The sequence below is a fragment of the Mauremys mutica genome, chromosome 7 (assembly GCF_020497125.1).
Source record: "Mauremys mutica isolate MM-2020 ecotype Southern chromosome 7, ASM2049712v1, whole genome shotgun sequence".
Taxonomy (NCBI): domain Eukaryota; kingdom Metazoa; phylum Chordata; order Testudines; family Geoemydidae; genus Mauremys; species Mauremys mutica.
In genome coordinates, this window is record NC_059078.1 from 72,278,109 (window position 1) to 72,298,231 (window position 20,123).

The following is a 20,123-nucleotide window of genomic DNA, read 5'->3' on the forward strand; positions in this document are numbered from 1 at the left end:
GCCCCCAGCCTAGAGTCCCCTCCTGCACCCCAAACCCCTTATCCCCGGCCCCACACCAGAGCCTGCACCCCTAGCTGGAGCCCTCATTCCCTTGCACTCCAAGCTTCTGCCCCAGCCAGAGCACCCCCACCCACTCCAAACCCCTCATTTCTAGCCCCACCCTGGAGCCTGCACCCTCAGGCAGAGCCCTCACCCTCTCCTGCACCCCAACCCCTGCCCATCCCAGTGAAATTGAGTGAGTGAGGGTGGGGGAGAATGAGCAACAGAAGAAGGGGGGATAGAGTGAGCAGGGGGCGGGGCCTTAGATAGGGGTAGGGCATCAGGATGGGGTGGGGCAGGGGGCAAGGGTGTTCAGTTTTCTGCAATCAGAAAGTTGGCAACCCTCCTGTAATTCATGGGGCTCTGGTCTATGATTTGAGGCTAGTAGTGCACTAGGTGCCATAAGAACCAGAATAAAAAAATCCCTGCCCCACAGAGTTTATAATCTAATATGGATATTTACAGACAGACTGAGGGAATACAAGGAAACAATGAGACAATATAGGTCAGCATGACAGGCTGCTGGTGTGCTGAGACCACTGCCTAATTGTAGTCAAGTTTTTTGTAGGCATGACAGCAAATGATGAATTTGAAGGAGGATAATCAGGTAGGTTTGTAGACGTTTATGGGGATCTCCTCCCAAACATGAAGGGAGGAGTATGGGAGGAAAGCATGAAGGCAGGGCCGGCTCCAGACCCCACCGCGCCAAGCGCGCACTTGGGGCGGCATCCCGCGGGAGGGCAGCAGCCGGCTCCGGCGGACCTCCCGCAGGCATGGCTGCGGAAGGTCCGCTGGTCCCGCGGCACCAGTGGACCTCTCGCAGACGTGCCTGCGGAGGGGCCGCTGGTCCCGCGGCTCCGGTGGAGCATCCACAGGCATGCCTGCGGGAGGTCCACCGGAGCCGCGGGACCAGTGGACTCTCTGCAGGCCCGTCTGCGAGAGATCCACCGGCGCCGCAGGATCGGCAACCGGTAGAGCGCCCCCTGCGGCGTGCTGCCCTGCTTGGGGCGGCGGAAATCCTAGAGCCGCCCCTGCATGAAGGTGCTTGTTTGAAAATACAATAATTGCACAATGGAGGCTACACTTATTGACTGATCAGGTGTGGAATTTGACACTGAATGAAACATGATGGCTAGGGTGAGGATAGGCTGTAAAGGGCCTTAAGAGTGACAATAAGTGGCTTATGTTTTTGGTGGGGGAGAGGCGGAAGCTAGTGGAGGGATGCAAAGAGGGAGGTGATGTGGTCAAATCAAAGGGCTACGAGTGACTTTTAGCAGCATAGTGAATGGGTATAAGTGGAGCAAGATAGTATTTGTCAATCCTAGAGAGAAGGATGTTGCAGTAATTCAGTTGCAAGATAAGAGCCTGGGTGAGCGTTTTAGCTGCATTGATGGATAGGAAAGGTGGCATTTTAGAGCGATTATTTTGGCATAACCTGTAGGATTTAGATATATGTAGCTCAAGGTCCAGTGTGCTTCAATAGCAGCCCTGGGAACTACAAGTTGTGGACCACAAACTGCAGCATGTTGGAAGAACCAGGATGTACCCTCTGTTCCCCCAGCAGGAGGTCTCAGCACTGACTGAGCTGGGAGCACATAGCAAGCAAGCAGAGAGGAGGCTGCTGGATGGAACCCAAGGGAGAGCAAGATTTAAAGAAGGAGAGCATGGTCAACTGTCCTCAAGGAGGATGAGGATGGAGTACTGGTTCTGAGCATTGGCTAGGAAGAGGCCATTAGAGGTCTAGTTAATATGCTGCAAAATGGGGATATGATGCTAACTATCTCAAAGTACTCTGAGCTTTTAAGAGGCAAAACACCAGAATTATTATTTTATACCCTGATCTTGCAAACATTTATTTACATCCTTGTCTTTATTCAAATTAGTATTCCCCTTGAAATCAATGGGATTATTTATATGCATAAGTATTTCAATATCTTGGTCTTAAACCCAATGTACATTATTTTCAAGCACATCTGTTGCTCTCTGCCTTTTATTGTTGCAAACTTTGTGTCAGCATTCCAGAATCACAAGTCCGAGAGTCTGAGGATGAGATGGCTCAGACCCATTCATCATTAGAGTACCTAGCACTAGCCACAGCTGATGGTCAGGCCTGATCCTGTGAATTGCTTAGAGCCTCTTCAGAGATATTCACAGAGAACTGAGTGGATTCAGCACATTTCTGGGAGATGTTTCCCCCAGGACAAGCTTAAGGCACACATGTGGAACGGCAAAGAGGGAACATGAACTGCCACTGCCGAGCCATGTGGCTAGCCAGAAAATCTCATCCTCTAGTTGTGCTATAGATCAGATATCCTTTGCCAGCATTACATTTACTTAACATTAATGAAAACTGTAGGTGATGCTTCATGAATTCAAGACTTTTTTTCCTGTGTCCCTCAATCATTGAGAGTCTTTGTCTTATGGTTTTTTTCTTCAGTATGGATACAATGATTGACCTCACATGGAGGGAAAACTGTAGGTGATGCTTCATGAATTCAAGACTTTTTTTCCTGTGTCCCTCAATCATTGAGAGTCTTTGTCTTATGGTTTTTTTTCTTCAGTATGGATACAATGATTGACCTCACATGGAGGGAACACACTTATACAGAACTTTAGAGTCCTAACAAGTCCTTCTGTTCCTACAGGAAATGTTAACTTAATTCTCTCCTATCAGATTATTTTAGTGTTATGCTGTAACAATTTTTTCTGAGAAGAGGACTGCTGTTCTATGTAGGCCCATACACATACAGAGACTCATAAATACATTCTCCAATTTACTTTATTATATGTATTCATGGTGATTATTTCAAAGGAGGGGAAAGGGGGCATATTATTGCACATTAGGAAGTCTTGTTTTCATTCCTGATTAGTGTACTAATCAAATTTTCTTCTTTTCTGTAGCTAGCTGGAGTTGCTTTCCTTGCAGCCGGGCTTTGGGCATGGAGTGAAAAGGTAAGATTATGATGGACTGTTGATGTTGCATTAACCAATTTCTTAAGTGTTTTTTAGCTTCCCATCCTCAAGAAACAATAGGAGTTAAAAACAACATCTGAGCTAAATTCTTAAGGAAAGAAATAATTTACTACTTTCTATAAAGTCCTAGTTTTTCCCTTCATAGGGATGGTTGTCTGTAGGGCCTATGTACAATACGCAGCACAAGTATAATATCCCTCTTATATTTTGCTAGTTTAACCTTTTCTCCCCTTCAAAGCCCTGTGGTAGTCACCCCAGCATTACGCCATTATTTTTCCATTTGCCACTTGGAATGTGCTGGACTAAATATGTACAGGTATACAATTCAATCTACCAAGTGTGATAGCTGGAACCATCCATTATGTTGATAATGATATGCTTTAGTCACATGTTTTTGACCTTTTTTTCCTTAAAATTTCTTTCTGTTGCTACTAACATTGCTGTGACTTGCTTGTGATTGGAATTAAACAGGGTTTTGGAACTGCCAGTGCCTGGCGTATGTATTGTTGAGTTGCAGTAATTGTTAGTGAAGGTGAGATATTTGTTGGGGGCAAAAAGTGAGCCCTAATGTTGCAACTTCTGTTAACAGACTTTATTTTAGACTCTACTGTAGAGATGTAATACACCTATTTGGGTTATCTAGTCCAATTCCCTGCTCGTAAATCATCTTACTGTACACCTACTAGAGTTTTATCTAGTCAAATTTTAAATGAGATGAGATTTCTCCCACTTGATGTGAGAGATTATTCCAAAGGCTAATAGTTGGGAAGCTTTCCTGATATTCAGCCTAAATGTTCCCTTTCTTAGGCCTTGTCTACACTATGGGGGTAAGTCGACCTAAGTTAAGTTAAGCAATTGCAGCTACGTGAATAACATAGCTGGAGTCAGCGTAGCTTAGGTCGACTTACTGCAGTGTCTACACTGCACTGGGTCAACAGGAGACACTCTCCTGTCGACTTACTTTACATGTCTTGTTCCGGTGGAGTACTTTACACGTCTCGTTCCGCAGAGCGATCTGTGGTCGATTTTAGCAGGTCTTCACTAGACCCGCTAAATCAACTCCCAGTGCATCGATTGCCACAGCATCGATCCCTGGTAAGTTTAGACATACCCTTAATTTCTTCCCATTACTCCTTAGGTGTGGTAGATAACCGAGATATCTATTCCCCATCTCACTTCATATGCTGTTGAGGAACTGCTAAATAGATTTGAGAACAAGGGCTGGAATTGGCAAAATTAAAACGGTATTGGGAGAAAAAGCACTTATTGGAATTTCAGCTACAGATTTGACCAACAACTGAAGTGAATTAGATCAGAGAAGGATGAGGCAAAAAAAGCTTTTCCTTTTAATTGGTTAAAGAAAGACATGCCAAACATGCACATCTAAGAGCTTTTCTGTCTGTTTTCTTAATCCACCTGTCTTCTCATATACAGTAGACCAGGGTGACATTACTTAAAATCATGAAATCTAGGGCTGGAAGGGACCTCGGGAGACGATTTATAGGCCCAGGGCTCCGGCTGCTGATGTCGTAGCAACGGTGGTAGCCCTGGGTCCTTTAAATCGCAGCTGGAGCCCTGGGGTAGCAGTGGTGGCAGCTGGGAGCCGAAGAGCTCTGGCGGTGATTTAAAGGGCCAGTGGCTCTGGCTGCTGCCGGGAGCCCTGGGTCCTTTTAAATTGCTGTGCTCCTTTTGTCCCCCTCATCAGCGTCCCTGCCAGTATGGTCATCTGTGTACCAGCTCTTACCGGTACGCCATACCGGACCGTACGAGCTTACTTTAATCTCTTAATGATAGTCACCTATTTCACAACTGCCTCATCTTGTTGGCTTACATTCAATGTGTGATCTACTATAACTCTTAGATACTTTTCTGGAAGTACTACTGACTAGTCAGTTCTCCATTTTTATATTTATGTGTTTGATTTTTGCCTGCCTATCTATGGTTTTGTTAAGTTTTCATTTCATTGGTGCTGGACAGACATGCTCTCTAAGCAGCTACCTTGCTCAGTATGTGCATGTTAAATACAGACAAGTATGAAATGTTTGCTTCCCTTCTTAGTGATTATAGAAATCTGAGCACTTTCAGGGGTCCAGCAGAAGCAATGTATGTAATGGGGCCTATTCTTCCTTCATTGTTTTGGAACATGGAGAAAGTTTGAGCTAATTGTATTATAACATACTAGGTTTTCCACTGTCAAAAAAAAAAAATGCAAACCATGAATTTGTTTTGGATTTCTCCCTATTCTGATAGGACTGCAGTATGAAACCTAGTTCAGTGTATGAGATCATGCTGCTACTTGTTACGCGTTTCCTAGTCATTCTTTGAACATTGTAAAGATAAACAATTAACAAAACTTTCTTCCCTTTCCTCTGAATTTTATGAGAGATTTTAACATAATTAACACTTTTCTGTTTATAAAACACAAACAGGTCTTGAAGAATATGCCTTCTCTTCTTAAATTTAATTAAGTTCTTTCTATGCGGTCCACAGTTTAAAAGAGATGCCTAGTATTGTAATTAGAGAAATAGCTAACGCATAACCCTCTCCATCTGCCGGATGGCTTATATAACACACTGGGTTTGTTTTAAGGGAAACATTTTTGCTAAATTTATATTCTTACATTGTAAATTGTTAGATTTCTTTAACAGTTCTGTAATTTTTGCATGTGGCATTCTGCTTTCCCACCGGTTAGCTTTTGCTGTTGAGCCTCCCAAATCTTGACAATGAGCAATAAGATACCTAAAGTCTGTGGCTTAAACATTTGAATGACCCATAAGCTGTTCATGTAGTTAGCTACAGATAAGATAAAACAACCAGTGAGAAAAACTAGTGTCTAAATCCCTTGATGTTACTGATATTCTTCAGCTCTGGTGCAGATGAAGTGTGGATCTGTCCTGTCTACTTGCCTGTGCAGATGGAACTCTGAATGTACAGTAAAGAAACCACTCCATGAGCTATGATGCTGTAATAAACCGGGGAGATGAATTTATTTATAAAGCAGAACAGAGTTCATCAACGATGGAGGTGGATGTGGGAAGAGCCAAGGAGAAGTTCTGAACTCTCCCCCAATGCAAACAGTTAATCTCATCCAAATGTATCTGGCTCCAACAATTCTGATTTCCTCACATTTTTTTCCTCCAGTCTGAATTAATTCAGCTTGATTCTTCAGCAGGGATTTTTATCAGATGGATTCATTCCTAATTTTTCTATCTGGGAGTGAGTGCCAGAGTCCAGCCTGTTCTGCTTTTTTCCCAAAACAACCTTTGTTCACAGGAAAACCTCATCCAGGCAGATCCTGCTTGAGCTGATGACTGGCTGGGGGGAAAAATGAGTTCAAGGTGGGAGGAAATGAGTAGAACAGTTGTGGAAAGCTTCATTTGTGTGCAAACATGTTACTAACTGATGATTTCCATTGCTCTGTGGGTGTTGTGCAAAAGCGCTGTGTTATGCCAGAGCTATGTTATATTGGTGCTGCTTCCCCATTTGTGGGTTCTGATGAGTCAGGGCTTAAGAAAGAGTAACCCAAAAGGGCTGGAAATGGTAAATGTAGATTCCAGGCATATCCGTTGCAGAGAATGAAAACATGTCTCCAGTAAAACCGGATGGACAGCTCACTGCTTCATCTAGCCAGAACACTTTTTATATTAGACATTCATAATCATGAGAGAATCTGTATCTCGGGGTCGGCAACCTTTCAGAAGTGGGGTGCCGAGTCTTCATTTATTCACTCTAATTTAAGGTTTTGCCTGCCAGTAATACATTTTAACGTTTTTAAAAGGTCTTTCTACAAGTCTATAATATATAACTAAACTATTGTTTTATATAAAGTAAATAAGGTTTTTAAAATGTTTAAGAAGATTCATTTAAAATTAAATTAGAATGCAGAGCCCCCCAGACCGGTGGCCAGGACCCGAGCAGTGTGAGTGCCACTGAAAATCAGCTCGTGGGCCGCCTTTGGCACGTGTGCCATAGATTGCCTACCCCTGTCCTAGTTCAAATCCTATGGCTTGAAGCTAGGTGGAAATGTTCTGATGGTTCCAGGCTTTTAGCACCATCTTGTGGTAGCCCATTTAGTTGAAATCTCCATGAAGATTGATTTTTCTGCAAAGCTAGTGCTCCGTTGTGAGTTCTTCTGTCACCTTTCTTACCTCAACTCTGCTTCAACTAATTTGCTGTGCTGGATGAAGAAATGGTGTCTCTGATCAAACACCTATTTATAAACAATTTCCCAGTAAAACCTTCTTGTGGTGTGCAAGCTTTCCCTAGGCCTAGAGGGTCACATCAAAAGGTATTCATGGGCCTTGTGTAACCCACACACCTTCTGTGTGTGGTGTTCTGTCCCATCTAGTGGCACCAAGACCACTTAAAGAGATGAGTCTGCTCTACGCCTTACCTAATAGCCCAGGCCTGCACAACTCGTAAAGCGGTGAGGGCCATATTACTCCAAAGAAAACAGCTGAGGGCCAACACCAGCTCCCCCAGTGCTGCCCGCCCAGCAGAAACAAACTCTCCTTCCCCAGCACCGCCCTGCTGAAACAGCTGTGGGCCGAAAAGGAAGGTGGTGTGTGTGTGTGTGTGATACTTTATTAATAATTTTTCAATTAAAGCAAACAGTTGTATGGATGGCACACTAGGAAAGCACTGACAGTGTGTGGAAGCCTGTAGTGTAGAGGGGGAAAGAAACGGCGTACATAGGATGACCAGATCACAGCAGTAAAATAGGACCCACCCCTTCCCTGCTTGGCCTCACCATCACACCCCTCTTCACCCCCTAGCTCCCCCGCTGGCTTGCTGCGTCCCTCCTAGTCAGTACCCCAACCACCACTCGCCTCCTTTCACCTCCTCCCTCCCCTGCCAGAAACCCCCATGCCCACCCCTAGAACCCCTGCTGGCTCACTGCTCGCCTCTTTGCCTACCTGCCGCTTGCCCACCCGCTCACATGCGACTCCACCGCTCACCCCCCACCCCCGCAAGTATAAAGCTTCATTCAAAGACCCGGGGGTCACTATATTACTGCACACAGCAGTCAATCAATGCAGTTGTAGATAAATCTCTGCATTATGCATTTTTGTATAACTTTTATGACTTTGTATTGAACCTTGGTAATATGTTATAGTGGGCACCTGAGGTAGTATAATTAAGGTAAAAGAAAAATGTCTCTCTTGCTAGAAGTAGAATAAGATCTTCCCCTCACTTTGTAATCAATTGTCCTGTTGAATGAATCAGGTGTGACTGAGGAAGGCGTGGAAGGCAGGCACCTCCAGACAGCTGCAACCCTTGGAGAGGGGATGGGAGCCAGATCAGGCCCAATGCTGCTACAGAGACGCTCACCCGGATGTAATGGGCCAGTGGTAGCCACTCCATAGTTCAGACTGATCCTAACTTACAACTAAGATCCATTTTAAACTTCCCTGTAACTTCTCCAAAAAATTACCAGATCCCCTGAGCTCTCTTAGGCCAGGTAGGATTTGTCTGGGAGGTTTGGTAACCTTCAGAAAAGGGGTTTTGCAATTAAGGTATTTCACAAATATCCTTCATTCCCTTTCTGAACATTTTCCTAGCTTCCTACCCTCAAAATGGCTTGGCCCCAAACACCAGGTGTCTGGCTGAGTCGGACAGGGGCCCCTGAGTGTTACTGGGAGAGAGCTGGGGGATCACAAAGACCTGTGTCATGTTTATAACATTGATTCTGTAAATTATTTAAACTGCCTTTCTGCTGAGCCCTGGCTCTGCGGCAAGGGCTGCTCTGCAGAGGAAGAGGTGGGGCCCTGGATCGGGTGGGATGTGGCTAGGATTCTTGGGGGCAGGGGAGGGGGGATGGTGAGGAACAGGGAAGAATGATATGGCTGTGGGTTGGATCCCTGAACTGTTCATTTCTAGACTGTCCTGCCTTTTGGGTTTTTAGGGAATCTGTCGAGTATTTGTAAGTGAGATTTGTTGATGCGCTAACTGGGCTCCTCTAAAATTTACAGCTTAACTCTTCAGCTAACAAAGTGGTTCAGATTTATGTGCAGTATGTCATAGTTCTCTCTTCTCTAATGGGGGGGATGGACATTTGATTTGATCCTGTCCTCACTTTGCCTTCGCACTGCTGGGGACAGACTCAGCCGCACAGGTTCCCAAAGTGTGGTGGGATTGAGTTTAGAGAGCTGGGTGTGTGCATATGGGGCCAGCTTCTTCTGACTGTGAGATAGAAAAAAGCTAAATATACATGTAAGGGTCCTCCTAACGTGGCTTTTCCATGGAAACAGTCCTGCAGTGAGGACAGCCACATGAACCCCTGATCCAAACACAGCAGCCTGTCTGGTCCTGCGATGAGCAATGATTTCCCCCCAGAGGCTGTCAATCCTTAATGACCCAATTTTCTTTACCACCCTGGGGCAGTTACTTGAACATTTGGGACCGTCGGGGCATTCTGTCATTTCCCTCTCCCAATTGTCCCCCCACCACTGCCCCCCCTGCCCGCTTGCCTCCTCAGCTACCCCTCCCCCTCCTCGGCTTACCTTCCCCCCCCGCCTCCTCAGTCCCCCTTCCCCGCCTCTGGCTCACCTGCCCCCCGCTTGCCTCCTCACCTGCCCCCCCTCGCTCACCTCCTCAGCCCCCCCTCCCCCACTGCCAGCTCACTTGCCTGGCCTCTTACCTTCTGCCGCTGCCCCTGCCGCCTGACACTGGCTCACCCTCACTCTCCAGAGTCCAGCCTGACACTGGCCCCTTCACCACCCCACCCGCCAGCCAGCCAGCCAGCCTTTGAAGTGCTAAGTGTAGTCAAAGCACCAGCGCTGGGAGAAAGCTCTCCCAGCGCTGTCCGTACTCCACCTCCCTGTGGGGAATAACGGACAGCGCTGGGAGCCGCGCTCCCGGCGCTGGGGCTTTGACCACACTGGCGCTTTGCAGCGCCGCAATTTGCAGCGCTGGAGAGGGTGTGTTTTCACACCCTGCTGCAGCGCTGCAAATTTGCAAGTGTAGCCATGGCCCTACTCACCCTATGTGGGCCGCATGTTGTACAGGCCTGTAATAGCCAGTTGGCTTTTAGCTCATGTGGTAGAGGCTCATGGACTAAGCTCCAGAGGTCCCTGGTCCACCGGGGGTCTGTCGGTGTTACAAGTGGGACAGAACACCACACCCAGGAGGTGTGGGGGTTACACTTGCATGTAGCCTTTTGTCTATGCACCTTTTACTCCTGTTCCAGAATCATTAGTGGCTCCTCCACGCTTAGTGTTGGTTTTTTTTTTTTTTTTAAGTGCCTTTGCATTCCCTTTACTGAAAGCCTCTCCTAGCTCTAATTTAGCATAAGACAATAACAAAATAAGGTAGAATTTTTAAAAATAAAGATTTCACACATTTGAAACTCTTCTCTCCCTGATAGTTTCAGCAGCCCTGCCTACAGAAGGGTTTTAAAAAAAAAAGCTTACATTTGTGGAAAGTTGACATAAATGTGCAGATTACCATGAATGTTTGGTTTTTTTCTCTAGCTTTCTTTGTTTTCAGGTGTGAAATGGGAGAGGATTGGGCTCTGCCATGTCTTCCTGGGGTAATCTCAATGTCTCATTCCCTCTGGGGCAGAAAGGCATCACACTGCTCTCTGTCCCTCTGAGCTTCCCATCTCTCTTCCCTCCCACTCTGTCCCTTCTATTTTTTTTCTGGTTGGTTGGGCGACCTGTGGGGAGGCAGGTTAGGGAGGCCTGGTGTTTGGACGGCTTGACCTTTTGTGGGACATATCTGTAGGTATAATACACAAATTAGCATGTGGAAGATTGCATATTAAAATTTTTCCGGAGAGTATTTCTGTGTTATGGTGGCTATTTGCAAATACATTGAATTAATAAGCAAGTAATGAATGCAGGAGGAGACAGAAGTAGAACTTGCGGGGGGGGGAATAAAATACAAGTTCTGATCATGAAAAACGTGCTCATTTTGTTTACCTATTTTCCCTTGTGATTCTTCTCTTTAGGGTGTATTATCTGATCTCACGAAGGTAACCCGTCTCCATGGCTTTGACCCGGTGGTACTTGTCTTGGTGGTTGGAGGAGTGATGTTCGTTCTGGGATTTGCTGGTTGCGTAGGAGCGTTGAGGGAAAACATCTGCCTTCTGAAGTTTGTAAGTAACTTGGTGGTGCTGTGTGGTGGCTCAGGGAAGAGAAAGGATGATGTCGCAGTTAAAAGGAGAACTGCTAAGTGAAACCTAATCACATCAGCCACGCCATAAGGAGCTCGTTCACCTGCACATCTACCAACGTGATATATGCTATCATGTGCCAGCAATGCCCCTCTGCCATGTACATTGGCCAAACCGGACAGTCTCTACACACAAGAATAAATGGACACAACTCTGACATCAGGAATCATAACATTCAAAAACCAGTGGGAGAACACTTCAACCTCTCTAACCACTCAGTGACAGACTTGAAGGTGGCAATTTTGCAAAAAAACCCAAAAACTTCAAAAACAGACTCCAAAGAGAGACTGCTGAACTCAAATTAATATGCAAATTAGATACAATTAACTTAGGTTTAAAGAGAGACTGGGAATGGTTGGGTCATTACATTAATTGAATCTATTTCCCTATGTTAAGTTCTCCTCACACCTTCTATGGGTCATCTCAATTATCACTTCAAAGGTTTTTTTCTCCTGCTGATGATAGCTCATCTCAATTGACTGGACTCTTCCAGTTGGTATGCATACTTTCACCTTTTCATGTTCTCTGTATGTATAAATATCTCCTGTCTGTGTGTTCCATTCTATGTATCTGAAGAAGTGAGCTGTAGCCCACGAAAGCTTATGCTGAAATAAATTTGTTAATCTCTAAGGTGCCACAAGTACTCCTGTTCTTTTTAACAGAACAGATATTTGAATTAAGCGCAGATATGTGTGTGGTAAATGTTCCTGCTGACGTGGCTGGGGCTGGTATTCAGAACAGCAGTACATTTAGACTTACCTCTTTCTTTCTCTTACATTCTGGAATGTGTTCCGATACCAGAAGTCTCATTGCAACCCATAGCACTTGTAATGTCACAAAATTAGGCATTCTAGGAAACCTTCAATGAAACAGGAAATGTTGAGAGGATTTTGTGGAAAGTTTTATAAATTTATTTTTTTCTTAAGTTAAAATGCATTTATCTTCTGAACAGTTGGTAGGTGGAACTGTAGGACCCCAGCACAGAAATCAGTGCTTAACTCAGTTTTAATTCTAATTTTACACTGGATCCAGAAGCTAACCGCTAAATTGAGAAAAGAATTGAAATGAAAATCCAAGTAGATACCTTTTTCAGGACCATTATTTTCGTGTGTTGCCATCTCTGACTGGCTTATTCCTTTTTCATTATCTCTGTATTACAATGGACCATGTCGCGGTGTCTATGTTCACTGCAGACTTTTTAAGACGACCAAATAAGATAACTCCACCTATTGTATTTTGTTTCCCATTGTTTTTTATTTAATTGGCCTTGTGTCTTGATCAGATTTGTATTTTGTAAGCATTTTACTGAAGTCCTTGTATCTACTTTTAATTGAGTTGAGACGTGGTTATATTTGAAATAAGAGTTTATAATCTATGTCCTGTGACTTTATTTTGCAGTTTTGTGGAGCAATCGTACTTATATTTACGTTGGAGCTGGCTGTGGCAGTGCTGGCTTTCTTGTTCCAGGACTGGGTGAGGGACCGGTTCAAGGAATTCTTTGAGAATAACATTAAATCCTACCGAGATGACATCGATCTACAGAACCTCATTGACTCATTGCAGAAAATTGTAAGTCATCCTTCAACTTGTCACATTTTCTTCCTCTTTTTCACCCTAAGAACAATCTTAGTCTTTGAAGTTTTCCAGGTGTTGGGATAGCATTTCCTCTCAGGAGACTAAAAAAAAATAAAAAATTATGTTCTACCTTCTTTGGACTGCCTTGATTTTACTCAATGGTGTCAATAGCTGTGTCCCTCCAGCAATATGAAGATAACTCTCAATACCCTAAAATAATTCTGCAACCAAGCAAACTGCATAGCTGTTGACTTAATCGTCACATTGCGTTTACATGGACTTCACTGTCCATGTACACAGACACAGTGCAGGACCTTTCTGTTTCAGAAACCTAGACCTCTACCACTTGAGCCAAAGGAGAATATCTCAAGTATAAAGGTATTGGGTCTTATCCTCAATAGGCCAGTCTCAAAGTCTTCACTACAGTTTGTTTGGGTGATCGATGCCTGAGTGCCCAGGTTAGCCTAGCTCAGGGGTGAGCAGCCATACTACAAAGCCCTACCTGAGTTACCTGCATGTATTACGAGGACTTCTGGGGGGCATGTCCCATGGGCTTTTGTGCTTCAGTAAGCTGAGTTGCTCTCTGGTTCTTTCAAAATGATTTGCTGGAGAACTTCTCTGCCCTTCTGGGTATGTGGGAAGGCATTGCAGGCCTATCAGCACTCAAGTGATTTAGCTTGTGTCCTGCAAAGCTGGCAAGTTACCAGTCTCACTGAAAGCAGAACCTGGGCTCTAACCCTGGGCCAGCTAGCCCAGATTGAAAGCACCACTATACTCAGATGAGAGGTCTGTGTGTATGGCAGGAGGGGAGTTAAGAGCAACACCTGAGCAAGAGCCCAGGTTCACTCTGTGCAGTGAAGGCCTGTCCTAAAGAGTAAGACAATTCTACTAATGGGAGTGGTGCTAACATTCCATCCATTAGAGGACAATGGCATGCATGCACACACCAGGATATTACAAGGCCTACAGTAATAATTGAGTGATGGTTTCTAGATCAGTTGGCCAACAGCTTCTTACCCTAATGTAAGTATGCAAGGCAAAGAACACCTCTAACGCTACCCAGGTGCTCAGTCAGCACTTCATCAGGGACAAACTTTCTAATAGAACTTCAAAGACTAACCATTGTGTGTGTGTGATCTCACACAGGCTGTGGTGAAGGGGGTCAACTTCCTCTGTCCAGTGCTGTTCTCCCATGGCACAGAGGATTTTTACAGGCAATTTCTTTCCAGGCTAAGAACCAGAAATCAATCTCTTATCATTGCTACCAGTTTCTGAATCCTTGGCAAAGTTGCACTTGCCTTCCACTTGAATGGTTGATGCAAGCAGTGCCAGCAACAGCTTCCCCTGTCCCAATGCTCTTTTCGTCCATTCCTCCAGGTGTTCATCACTAGATGTAGAAGTGGTTAAAGACTATCTTTCTGCTAGCTCAGATAGTCATGTAGACCCTTGGAGATGTTCTAATTCTCCGATTTCTACACTGGCGGATGCCATAGGCAATTTGTGCAATGTGGTGCTCTTTAGTAGACCCGATTAGGTCACCACAGCTCATTCTTACCGGCTCGCAATGAGTTCTCAGCATGAGTAAATGTCAGCTCAGCATACTATTTTCATGTTTCTTGGTGTTGCTATTGATCCAGGTTTAATGCAATGAGACAGGCTAATGTGCTAAGCTGATTTACAGGTGAACCCTTATTAAATGCTCTTAATAAAAATAAAAGGCTAAATTTCCCCAAAAGAGAGTTCCACAGCTAGATTATCAGGCTAAGAAATGTGGAAATAACAAAGCCAGAAAATCTCTGAATAAGCCTGTCACTCACCCACAGTGGGTAACAACGCAGTTAGGCAACAGGGAAACAACTTGACATCCATCACTAAATGTAGCTCTGTAAGACTGAGGAAACCCTTCAAGAAGGTACTGCCGTATTTTTTCAGTGCCACGTTGAAATCCGTCTTCTAATGAGGCACGGGCTGACTTGCAGTACCTTCAATATGTGACCCTGCGATAGCGAAAGAGCTTTTTGTATACAGCTCATTTGCACTGACTAATGCAAAGCCATATTACCTCGTGGCTTACATTTGAGCAGGACTTCTCCTTTATGGCCTTACCTTACTTACATAGACTGATTGGCAGTTTTAGTAGGCGCATGGCTTCTAGCAGTGCTTTTTGGTGGGGGTGTAGGCTGGAAGGGGTGGGGGGGAAGGGAGAAGGGGTGGATGAAAAGGCGGAAATCCATTTCCTGTTGTCTTCAAGTTTTTATGTACAGCCTCTGAACCATATGGGTAAAAGGAAGGTATTGGCCAAGAATAATTTTTAGCAGGTTTTTTTCCCCCCTTCTTCTAGCCACTACTGCAAACCTTTTTTCCTCCAAAGTTAATGCATTTTTTCTGAATTGCCCAAACTATTGTGACACGGTCCATTCTAAAACAAACTTATTTTCCAGTGTTGTGTATTGGATGTTGCTGTTCCTGAAGTTATTGTTGATTAGTTTATTCTCTCTAATGGAACACAGTATATTTGGTCCACACTTCCCATAATAATATAACTTTAAAATTATAATGGAGACTTTTGAAAATGTCGTTTCATTAACCAGGCTATTTTCTCTGGATCAGTAAATTTGATTCTTTGTCTTGTTAGTTCAAATCATGTATATATCTTTTTGGTGAAAACACTTCAGGAATGTGTTTCTGATTAAGCTTTGTGAATTTTGTAGGTTTTGTATACAAATTCCCCAGTAAAATGGGGATGGGAAAATCCTACATTGTTGTGGAGATTAAGTGTTTAATTACAGTTCCATAAAACACTGACATTTTGGGAAAGTTCAATCTCTGTAACAATTTTCTATATTTGCTTATGGCAAATGCTTGTGTAACTGGTCTGTGGAGGGTAGGGCAAAGTTGTACCCCATAACTATTCAAAATTTGCCAGCTGTAGTTTTGCTTTGCTTAACAGTATCTCATCCAAAGTATATAAAAACATAAATTGCTTGATTAATACGAGAATGAAGCCCTCTTTATATAAAATGGGTACAGCATGAGTGGACAGTGGAAGTGCATGGTTTCCATAATGTATCTACCCGAAACCAGTGGGATCAACTCATAGAAGTGAAGTAATACTTCATTTTCTAGGCCAAGTCTGTCCATAGCCTTTCTTCTGATTCTATCATTTAGAGTGCCATTTGTGATGACATTTCTTGTCATGTTGATGTCTGTCTGTCTCCAGGAACTGGATGGAAGTTACAATTTGAACAGATATCGTGGTCTAGGGCAATGGTTTTCAAACTGCGGGTCACAACCCAGTACTGGGTCACGGAATGTAAGGCACTGGGTCGTGGCAGCTCTGGTCAGTACCGCCGACCGGGCTGTTAAAAGTTCAAAGTCCCATCGGCAGTGCTGCCCAGCCTAAGGCAGGCTAGTCTCTACCTGTTCTGACACCGCACTGCACCTCAGAAGCAGCCAGCAGGAGGTCCAGATCCTAGGCGGGGAGGCAATGGGGCTGCCCCCACTCTGAGCACCGGTTCCCAGCCAATGGGAGCTGGGGCAGGGGGGTCGATGCCTGCAGGCGAGAGCCACACAGAGCTGCTTGCGTGCCTCTGCCTAGGAGCCGGACCCGCAACTGTCCGTTTCCGGGGCACAGCACGGTCTGCGGTGCCAGGACAGGCAGGAAGCCTGCATTAGCACCCCTGCTGTGCCGCTGACTGGGAGCTGCCCAAGAGAAGCCCATGCCCCAACCCCTTGCCCCAGCCCTGAGCCCCTCCCAAACCCAGAGCCCACTCCTGCACCCCAAATCCCCATCCCCAGCCCTACCCCAGAGCCTGCACCCCAACCCCTTGCCCCAGCCTGGAGCCCCCTCCCACACCCTGAACCCCTCATTCCTGGCTCCACTCTGTAGGCTTGAGCTCCTCCCACACCCCAAGCCCCTCATCCCCAGCTCCGTTGGGTCACAGGCATCAACAATTTTCTTCAACTGGATCGCCAGAAAAAGTTTGAAAATCTCTGGTCTAGGGTAAGCAACATGGAGCTGGATATACTAGGGACTTCAGAATTCTAATTCTTGCTTGGCCATTGATTTACTGTGCCTTAGAAAAGTCACTTTATCTCTCCGCCTCAGTTTCTCGATCTGTTAAACTGAGCTGATAACACTTGTCTATCTCACAGGACTATTGCGAAGATGATTTTCTTTATACAGCACTTCTACGTTTTTCTTCATCTGTTGCAGAACCATTGCTGTGGTGCTCAGGGGCCAGATGACTGGGATCTTAACATTTACTTCAACTGCAGTACTGAAAGCAAAAGTCGTGAGAAGTGTGGGGTCCCCTTTTCCTGCTGTGTACCTGATCCTGCTGTGAGTTGTTTCCTGGCTTTGTATTTCTATATTATTATTGGAGAATTTTGAAGGGATGTGCTTCCTGAATATGCTGTAATGTCTAGGGTTTTAAGAAGAAGGGAAATAAAGATTGGGAGGAAGAAAGTTTATTTTCAGCATATTTTCTCCTTGTCTATGTGTTTGGGAATGGGAAGAGTATGAAAAGACCGAAAGAAAAAGAACAGGAAGAGTAAATGAAGATGATGGAGGGGAGAGCCTCTGAGTCTATAATGTATGCTACATTTGCTCCTATCTTGCTGAAGAATCTGTTTCACTGTACGTTGCTATTCCAGATTCCTCAGAGATCCAAAGAAACCTTATAGTCTATTACTGAAACACACTGGTGTCAGAACTAGAGAAACTATTTTTGTATCCCTGAAGCCTGTGGATGTTGGGTTTAGATATTGTTTTCTTGAGTTTCTGGTCTCTTGTTCCCAAAGCTGATGGGATCTGGGAGCTCTGTCTGAGCAGTGTGCTAAGCCCCTAGGGTGAAGGATCTTAAAACTGTTCTATACCCACCCTTGTGATAGATACAATACCATGGACTCATTGGTTTATTGATAAAATGAGTAATCGTATTGGCCTCAGTGGGATTTATACACTTTAGTTCTTTGCTGGATTTGGGCCCAAAAGCAGTCGATTTGGCTTGCTTGCCTGGCAGTGACATGAACCTTTAGTTGGGCATGAGGACTATAGGATCTCAATGCTTCAGAAGAGGTTTGAAGGATGCCCCTCTCTCAAGGTTTGATTTTTTTTTTTTGATTTTTTTTTTAATAGCAGTCTGAATTAGTCCCACTCAGTTTGATTTCATCACAAACTGTTTCTGGCATTCGCTACTCTGAAGCTATTTTTGGCATTTAATTCCTATAACTGCAAATTATGGTAAATTGACAACTCTAATTATGAAGCAAACAGGTTTTCATTTTTATTTTATCTTATTTTGCTTTCCTCTTAACAAAACTGTGGTCTTGAAATGAATCTCAGAATTGCTCACACACACAAGTATCTCTTTATCTATTGAGGCCACAAGTAATTTCAGTAGCCTCTGTGCTCTGTAAGGCTTAGAGTTCAGTACACTTCAACATCAGGTCCTACTTTTAGGGTTTGTTAGAATTTTAGAGTCTGGTTACTTGGTAGACTTTTGAACTAAATGCAACTAAAAATAATCCAAGTCAAATAGCTTGTGATATTGTAGGAGTCCAGCTATTAGCTGATCAAAATCACAAACATGTCCCCAAAAGGGGGAAGGAGGGGAGCACGACTGGCTTACAAGCATCCCCTGCTTTCTCATGTAAATAAATGAGCTTTTTTTTTTTTTTTTTAAAAATCTCTTCTTCAAAATGTTCAACTGTTGCGTGGGACTTCAGCCACACAACTCCATAAGGTTGGTTGAAGTCAGTTGGCTGAAGTGACACAAGTCTTCGAAGGTGTAGGTATTTGGTCGTTAGCCTTTCAAGAAGTAGGTGTTGGAGATGTCTGCAGAATAGTGATACCGCTGAGGGGGCTGTAATTTATTATGTTGGGTAGACCTTGGTGATGAAAGCTGAGAGGTGGAAGAAACAAGTTTGTAAGGATATGTGGGGCCTATAAAGTAATGGGAGAACATATGCATGTACTTCAGCACGTCTCATGGTCTTATAAAAAGATAAGCTTTTTCATTTTAAAAAAATGAAATAGTGGAGCATGAACAGAAAATAGAAAAGTTCCCTCAGTTGGTGTTGGTTGTAGTTTGATCATGAGTCGTCTAACAGATAAACATCTTCCTGTCAACTCAAGCTGGTAGGATTGTATTAATATTTCTAACTTTTTTTTTCCCCCTCCCAGCAAAAGGTTGTGAATACGCAATGTGGATATGACATCAGAGCACAGGTGAGCATCTGCTACCCACAGTGTTGGTGTTTCTAGCTGGTGGTGGTTCAGCTGTGGGATCTAACACACTGATCAATTAGATTGGGTCACTCTTTTAAAAAAAAAAACTTAGGCCAAAATATTTATCTTTTAAATTTGAGAAACTAAGAGTAATAGTTAATGTTTATTCAGGGCCTATAACATAGAGCAGCAAGGCAAAACTATGAGAACAAATAACTGTATGCTGGTCTATACCATCACCTGTATGGAAGCTGCCCCGGGAATTTCCTGTACCCTGTCAGAGGGTCTGCCTGTACTAGGGACCGGGGAGAGAGACAGTGGATGTGTTTCATCGGCGGGAGGTGGTGAGGTGGGGCTGTTATCACTGAAAGAAGAGACTCAAAGTTCAAGTGTATTCTAAATAAGTTTCTATGCTTCTGGTTATTTAGCTGAACTTTTGAAGGGTGTTCCTAATTAATAGTCAATTTTGCAGCAAGAAATATGTACTGATTTCATGAAGCTCAAGACAATCTGAGTTACAAGTCTCTAGTTCTTGTACTTCTGGATTCCTTTTAAAAATACTAGTTCTGTCAACTACAGACCCATACAAAGAAATGTCACCTGCATAGTTATAGTAAATATAAGGGAAAAGTAACATGCTTTTTCTCCCCCCTCTCTCTCTACGCAGAAGAAAAACCAATGGGACAATTTAATTTTCACCAAGGGTTGTATCCCTGCTCTTGAAGCTTGGCTACCCCGAAACATCTACATTGTTGCAGGAGCCTTCATAGCTATCTCATTGCTGCAGGTCAGTGGTTTCATTCTTCTACTGCTACAGTAAAAGCTTCAGCCTCACATCTTCTGCCTGCTATATGGTAGTTGGAGGAAAATAATATTTTAGAAACTTTGAAATCCTTGGGTTTTGTGAGGGGGAAAAAAATAACGCTGTGTTTTTGCAGGGTGAAAGTATATGTGGTTTTATTTTAATTTCTTAGCTTTGTGAAATGTTAAGTCTCTCTTTAAGGGAAAAATGCATGGCTTTTAGGTTTTTTTTTAAATCACTAGTAAGGACAAAGCTGCAAAGTGGGGAGATGATGTTGTAACCTCTCATTTCCATAGACCTATGTTCAAGCTTGCCTTTAACTTGTG

The 20,123-nt window shown here is 44.0% G+C and overlaps 1 protein-coding gene across 6 annotated transcripts in view; it reads left to right on the forward strand.

The window, feature by feature from the left end:
- TSPAN14 (tetraspanin 14) overlaps positions 1-20,123 on the forward strand; it is an 83,776-nt gene that overhangs the window by 57,421 nt on the left and 6,232 nt on the right. For all 6 annotated transcript variants that reach the window (XM_045025129.1, XM_045025132.1, XM_045025131.1 and 3 more), the window contains 6 exons: positions 2,941-2,991; positions 10,964-11,110; positions 12,587-12,757; positions 16,980-17,105; positions 18,951-18,995; positions 19,663-19,782. In XM_045025129.1, the coding sequence (XP_044881064.1) occupies positions 2,941-2,991; positions 10,964-11,110; positions 12,587-12,757; positions 16,980-17,105; positions 18,951-18,995; positions 19,663-19,782 (660 nt within the window). The remainder of the gene's footprint in view (positions 1-2,940; positions 2,992-10,963; positions 11,111-12,586; positions 12,758-16,979; positions 17,106-18,950; positions 18,996-19,662; positions 19,783-20,123) is intronic.